General features: G+C 40.4%; 1 protein-coding gene across 1 annotated transcript; it reads right to left on the bottom strand.

Moving 5' to 3' along the window:
- Positions 1-38: 38 nt before the first annotated feature.
- Positions 39-1,035, bottom strand: LOC109218442. Its single transcript, XM_019382805.1, has one exon. It carries the CDS (start codon positions 789-791, stop codon positions 396-398), a length of 396 nt encoding a protein of 131 aa, XP_019238350.1. The 5' UTR covers positions 792-1,035; the 3' UTR covers positions 39-395.
- Positions 1,036-7,479: the final 6,444 nt, after the last annotated feature.

The following is a 7,479-nucleotide window of genomic DNA, read 5'->3' as shown; positions in this document are numbered from 1 at the left end:
CCACCCCCCACACACACACACACCAAACACAAGATGCATTCCACTTATTATACAAACAAAAATGGAGGGAAACTCCCCTGTTCTACCCCCTATGTGGTGCTTGATCTTCTTTATCAGGCACCCAAAATAAAATACGCCTAAGGACATAATCGTCATTAACACTTCATATTCTAATAGACTAAGCTTAAAGAAAATTAAACATCACTTATTGCCTTCCTTCTGATTACCAGGAACCATTTCCTTGTAATTCAGACATTTTGTTCTCCACAAAACTAACTTTGGATATCCTATCACTGGACTATCTATTATTCTACTTGCAATCCTTCCTAAAACCAAAAGGATATTAACCTAAAGACCATTTCCTGATAAACCATTAAAGCTAATAATAAAGAACGTCAGTACGTCCATTCCTGAGGAAGGCGTACTTCAAGATTCATTGTTCCTTCTTGTTGTAGATTTCTCCTATGCTGTGCAAGCAATGCATTTCTCCTAGCCATTAATATTTCATATTCGGAAACAGATCCAGCATTGAACCGCGGTGGTTGAAGATGAGCATGAGGCTGAGGCTGGTGCTGGGGTTGAGAAGGAATGCCATTTAAGCCATCAATGTTCTTATTCAAAGACTCAACAACCCTAGCAGGAAGCCAAGCAGTGGAACACCCTGGTTTCTTGCGAGAACCAGTAGGATTCTGGCTACAATATCTCCTAGGCAGAAAAGCGCCAGTGCCAGCACACTCCCTCTTCTTCACAACGCCACCGTTACCAGATCCACCAATGTGACCAACCCGCATACCCGACCCAGATTGGCGTTGGTACTGATTTTGCTGCTCAAATGGCAGACCAGCCCATTCTGTTTGACCCGAGTCAGCGACTACCCTTCCGCACCTGTTGCCTTCCCCAAAACCTCCAACTCCAAATGCCGACCTTAAGCCTCTACTTTGACAGACAGGCTACTCGTTAAACCATCCATTCTTCACTTGCCTATTCAACATGGCACTGCTCTGTTGCCTCGCCATTTGCTCTCTTCTGGCTTGCTCAAACTACAGAAGAACATGAAACAACACAAGAAGTTTTATCCCTGCATTCCTTAAGAAACAGATCATGTGATGCATAAAAACTCTGTTGTGCCTTGATTAGAGATCCTAGATGTTTCAATTACATTTCAGCTGAGTGTTTTTCTATTTATGCATTACAAGTATTCCCACAATTCAACCCAATGAGAAGTTATCTCTCTCTCTCTCTCCAAAAAATGCTAACTATGATGAAGCCAAAACATGGAAGGAAGCAACCTGATATAATAACATGTTAGATGCGACTCAGTCACTATGTTCTTTACTAAGTACTATAGTATTTTATATTGTTTAAGTCCAGTCTAAACTAACCATAAACGGGAACAATATAGGAAACAACTCCATACCTGCTTCTCCGGTATAGCAAACCTTTGGAACTTGTGCTTGCTATTGCTTTGTTGTCACAGTGTCGAAGTAAATACAAATGCATATACATTGGATATAACTCAGTAATATTATTCACTTGGCAGTAATAAAACTTTGAAATTGATAGGCAGACTTATATATGATATGTTGTTTTTCTTAATATCCGCATTCATTCATCTAGTTCCCAAAGTAGTAAACACTTATATACACTTAAAAGAAGATTGAAGAAAAAATTATTCAGTCGCTATCGAAAAGAAGTTGTTACTACTTGTTGTTCGTTGCTTCTTTTTCATTTTTTCTTGTATCAAGGATCTATCGGAAACAACCTCTCTACCCTCATAAAGTAGGGGTAAGGTCCGCGCACACTCTACCCTTCCTAGACCCATTTAACTTGTGAAATTTTATTGAATTTAATTTGTTGTTGTTATTGTCGTCGTTATCGAAAATAAAAGAATTTGTTCTGTTGATTCGGGCTTTTCGTCAAATACTTTTTCTGCATGAAAGTTCTTCCCTTTTTATTACTACTATTTTGTTCCCGAAGGCATTCCATATAAGAGTTTTAACAACTAACTACATGTACAAGATCCTCCGATAAAATTTGAAAAAAGAGGGAACACCATATATGTATGGATCAAATATCCAAATTCACATATGCTATACGAAAAAGAAAATAAAGCAAATCACCAAATAGAGTTCTTGATTAACGGGGAAACAGAATTGCAGAGAAGTAAAAGTCACAAAAATTTAAGAAACCAGAAAAAATTAAAGCGAAAAAATTAAAAAACATACCAGAAGAGCACTTAACAGTGAAGAAAAAAAACTGTAAATTTTGAACTCTGGAAGTGCAGTGAGACCAAAATTAGTACTCCCTCTTTGATAGTAACAAAGTATAAAGCACACGTATAAACAGGAAAAGAGCACCAAATCAATGCCAAATAAAATAGACCCAAGTTTATGATACACTTCACATAACTTAATAGTACAACCTCTAGATACAGTGTTTGTACACTCCAACTCTTATTTATATAGACTGGTAAAGCTTCTTAAAATATAAGGTAGTTAATTGTATTTTGATAATCAATTTCTTGTTTTCACTTGACAATATAATCAATTAGTGCAATCTTTATTATACATCAGTAATCTTGGGTATGATCTTATTGATTTTAGTTTAGAAAACCTTTTTTCCAATTGAAGCAATAATTGTTACAGAAACTATTAAGTTTCTATAAGCAATAGAAATATTTAAAAATAAAATTAAGAGTTCACTTGCTATGATATATGGCGATTAAATTTTGTAGTTGCACCATTTCTCCTTAACCTTTTAATTCCATTAATAGATTTAAATCATTAATATCATAGTGATTATTATGTGTTAAAAAATATTCAAGGTTAAAACGATGCCTTTTCAATTCTAAATATTGTTTAGTAATCTAGTTGGCTTGAGGTTGAAAATGTCTAAAAGAACACTCGAAGAATCAAAAATATTAAATTTAATAAAGCAGAAGTTTTCTTAAGAGAAAAGGAAGATTTTATTGATGAATAATATGAGTACAATTCTATTTATCTTTTGATTTTTCTCGCCGTATTGTTCTTCTTGCTTCGACAACTAGAGCAACATGTTTCTCGAATGTAGGATGATGTGGACCTCCATGCAATATACTTGATCTCTTAAAAAGTCGGGTAATACTCCGTATCGATTACTAGGAACAACTTCTTGATGTCTGCCCTCCTGTTTCTCCAATTGAGAACCAATTAAAGTGGCATATCTCTCGAGCAAAATATTGTGTGAATCTTCTTGAAGTATTTGATTGTCAAGAAGTGTCCAACATCACTTTAAGTTGATTTTGAGGAATAATTGTTATTGATCACCTCGTTGTTGTTGTTGTATTTGATGTAGTCTTAATCTCTTTGTGAAATTTTCAAGAGTTTTATGAAATTTTCGAGATTAATAAAGTCATAATTATAAATAAGAGTGATTCAAGGTGAAGTGAATCAAACCAAATTCTAAAAGTAGGAAAGTAAATGCAATTTTAGTTATCTATAGCCAATTGTGGACAATAAAATGCGTCGAGAAAATAAAATCAAGACTGAAAAATATCGCAACAATTGTAGTATTTTATTTCAAATATTTGAGTGTTACAATCTCTATGAATCCTCTGATTCTTCTTTCCAACTGTAAACAAATTCAAGGGCCTTTGAGCTTGATCTTTAATCTATGTTTGTTGTCACGAACGATGATCTTGAATTCAACTGGCACGAACTTTGATTTGAACTCACACTCCTTAAACCTTGATTTGTTCTTCGTTCTTGAGCTTGAACTTGATTTGTTCTTCGTTCTTGAGCTTGAACTTGATTTGTTGAACTTGAACTTGATTGCTTGAAGCTTGAAACTTGTGGAGGAATTTGCGGTGTTTGATCCACGAGCTCTCTTTTGCTTCTTGTTATAACTTTTGGTGTCGTTTCTGAGTTATGAAGACCCCTATTTATAGTTGTGGAAGGGAGGAGTCATGATAAGAACAAACTCTTTCCGACCAATCAAGTTGAAGTGTGACATGGTCACATTTGATTGGCCAGAACAGTCACTTGCACACGTGGCGCGATTTCATTGGCCTTTCAGTGTGACTGGGCATGCCTTGTCATTTTGACACGTGGCATGGTCCTATTGGCTCTTTCGCTTGACTTGGCGCGCCACGTCATTTGACACGTGGCACCAAACTGGGCCTCTAGGAATGTAACGACCCGGCCGGTCGTTTTTGGAATTTACCCCCCGATTCCCCATTCACCGCTTCCCCTAAGTTCATTTCTGCTATTTTGGTATGCCGGGACGTTCGGTGTTAGGATTCGGAGTGTTTTGGGACACTTAGTCCCTAAATGAGAGCTTAAGTGTTGAAAGATGGTCCGTAATCGGAACAGTGTGAAGACGACCTCAGAATGGAAATCCGATGGTTCCGTTAGCTCCGTTAGGTGATTTTGGGGTTGGGAGCGTGTTCGGAGTGTATTTTGGAGGCTCGTAGCTCATTTAGGCTTGAAATGCCGAAGTTTGAATTTTTAAAGTTTCCGGTCCGATAGTGAGTTTTTGATCCGAGGGTCGGATTGGAATTCCGGAAGTTGCAGTAGCTCCATCATGTCATTTGGGATGTGTGTGCAAAATTTCAGGTTATTCGGGCGAGGTTTGGTTAAGTTTTTGATCGAAAGTGTGTTTTGTTGGAATTTGAAGTTCTTAGGCTTGAATCCTTGATTAATTCGTATTTCCGGCGTTGTTTTAGGTGGTTTAAGGTTTGGTACAAGTTTGAATGATGTTATGGGACATGTCCGTAGGTTTTGTTGAGGTCCTGGGTCCCTCGGGTGTGTTTCGGATGCTCAACGGAGCATTTTGGAGTTTCAAGTGTTGCAGAAAATCCTTCAGCTGTGCAGGTCCCAATTCCTTCTTCGCGTTCGCATCCTCCTCTACGCGTTCGCGTAGAGTAATTCTGGAGGATGACAAGTTTCTTCATTGCGTTCGCGATTAGTGCTCCGCGATCGCGTAGCTTCACACGTTTATTAACCGCGTTCGCGTCAGGGCTGTCGCGTTCGCATAGACTTATTGGACTCCAAGGGCTAGGCTTGATTTTCATTTAATGCGTTCGCATGACCTATGTCGCGTTCGCGTAGCTCACTGAACCCAGGCCTTCGCGTTTGCATCCATTCCTTCGTGATTGCGAAGGGCATTTTTGGTCCCTTTATATTTTCCTTCTTCGCGAACGCGTGCTGCCTTTCGCGTTCGCGATGCTTTAGACCCCTGAACAGTACTTAACATTTCAAAAAAGAGGTTTTGCCATTTTTATCAAAACTCAAGGTTTGGAGCTCGGATTTGGGAGCAATTTCAAGAGTTTTTCAAGGGCAATCACTGGGTAATGATTCTCTACTCTCCTATGACTAAAACCTATAAATCACTGGGTAATGATTCACCGTGGGGTGCTCCTGTTTTGTTTGTGAAGAAAAAGGATGATTCTATGCGCATGTGTATTGACTACCGCCAGTTGAACAAGGTTACAGTGAAGAACCGTTATCCCTTGCCTCGCATTGATGATCTGTTTGACCAGCTTCAGGGCGCACGGGGGTTTTCTAAGATTGACTTGCGCTCAGGTTACCATCAGTTGAAGATTCGGGAGCCAAATATCCCGAAGACTGCCTTCAGGACTCGATATGGCCATTACGAGTTCCTTGTTATGTCATTTGGGCTGACCAATGCCCCTGCAGCTTTCATGCATTTGATGCACAGTGTGTTCAGGCCATATCTTGACTCGTTCGTGATTGTTTTTATTGATGATATTCTGGTGTATTCCCGGAGTCGGGAAGATCATGAGCAGCATCTGAGGACCGTGCTACAGACCTTGAGGGAGAAAAAGTTATATGCAAAGTTCTCAAAATGTGAGTTTTGGCTGAGTTCTGTGGCATTCTTAGGCCATGTAATTTCTAGCGAGGGTATTCGGGTGGATCCGAGGAAGGTAGAGGCCGTGCAGAGTTGGATCAGGCCGTCCTCAGCTACAGAGATTCGCAGTTTTCTTGGCCTGGCGGGTTACTACCATCGTTTTGTGGAGGGATTTTCATCGATTGCTGCCCCTATGACTAGATTGACCCAGAAGGGTGCCCCATTTCAGTGGACAGAGGAGTGTGAGGCGAGCTTTCAAAAGCTCAAGACAGCTTTGACTTCAGCCCCTATCTTGATGTTCCCTACCGGTTCGGGGTCTTATACTGTCTATTGTGACGCCTCGAGAGTTGGCCTTGGAGCAGTGTTGATGCAGGATGGTAGGGTGATCGCCTACGCGTCCAGACAGTTGAACGTACATGAAAAGAATTACCCTGTCCACGACCTTGAGTTAGCTGCCATTGTTCATGCCTTGAAGATCTGGCGTCATTACCTGTATGGTGTGCCTTGTGAGATCTATACTGATCATCGGAGTTTGCAGCACTTGCTCAAGCAAAAGGATCTCAATATGCGTTAGAGGAGGTGGTTAGAGCTACTGAAGGATTATGACATCACTATCCTATATCACCCGGGCAAGGCCAATGTGGTGGCGGATGCCTTTAGTCGCCGGGCGGAGAGTTTGGGGAGTTTGGCATATGGATGTTCAGGCCTTAGCCAGCCAGTTCGTGAGATTGGATCTTTCGGAGCCCAGTCGGGTTCTAGCCTGTGTGGTTTCCCGGTCTTCCCTATTTGACCGTATCAGGGAGCGGCAGTATGATGACCCTCATTTGCTTGTCCTTCAGTACAGGGTCCAGGGTGGGAATGCCAGAGATGTGACCATTGGAGATGATGGAGTAATGAGGATGTAGGGCCGGATTTGTGTGCCCAATGTTGATGGCCTTCGAGAGTTGATTCTAGCAGAGGCCCATAGTTCGCGGTATTCCATCCATCCGGGTGCCGCGAAGATGTATTAGGATCTGAGGCAGCACTATTGGTGGAGGCGAATGAAGAAGGATATAGTTGGTTATGTGTCTAGATGCCTCAACTGCCAGCAGGTGAAGTATGAGCACCAGCGCCCGGGTGGGTTGCTCCAGCAGATAGAGATTCCAGAGTGGAAATGGGAGCGCATCACCATGGATTTTGTATCTGGACTTCCACGAACCTTGAAGAAGTTTGATTCCATTTAGGTTATTGTGGACCGGCTGACCAAATCCGCTCATTTCATTCCTGTGTGTAAATGTTAGGAGAAGAGCAAGATAACAAGTGACAATTAGAAGGTGTTTGGCTAAGCTTATAAGCTGGTCAAACTGGCTTATAAGCACTTTTTGGCTTATCTACGCGTTTGGTAAAATTAAAAGTGCTTATAAGTTAAGTGCTTATAAGCCAAAAATAAGCCAAAAGTCATAAGTTGGTCTCCCCCAACTTATCAAATTTAAGCTTATAAGCACTTTAGGTTTGACCAAAATATTTACTATTCTATCCCTAAAATACTTCTTTTTAAAACAAAACTCTTCGTATACCCAGTTCTTCAACTGCTTATTATTAATTTCAGCACTTTTATCCAAACACGTAACTGCTTATTTTATAAATCAGCTT

Source organism: Nicotiana attenuata, unplaced genomic scaffold (assembly GCF_001879085.1).
Source record: "Nicotiana attenuata strain UT unplaced genomic scaffold, NIATTr2, whole genome shotgun sequence".
Classification (NCBI taxonomy): domain Eukaryota; kingdom Viridiplantae; phylum Streptophyta; class Magnoliopsida; order Solanales; family Solanaceae; genus Nicotiana; species Nicotiana attenuata.
Note: the sequence above shows the minus strand (reverse complement) of the source record. Positions and strands in the feature narration are given on the sequence as shown.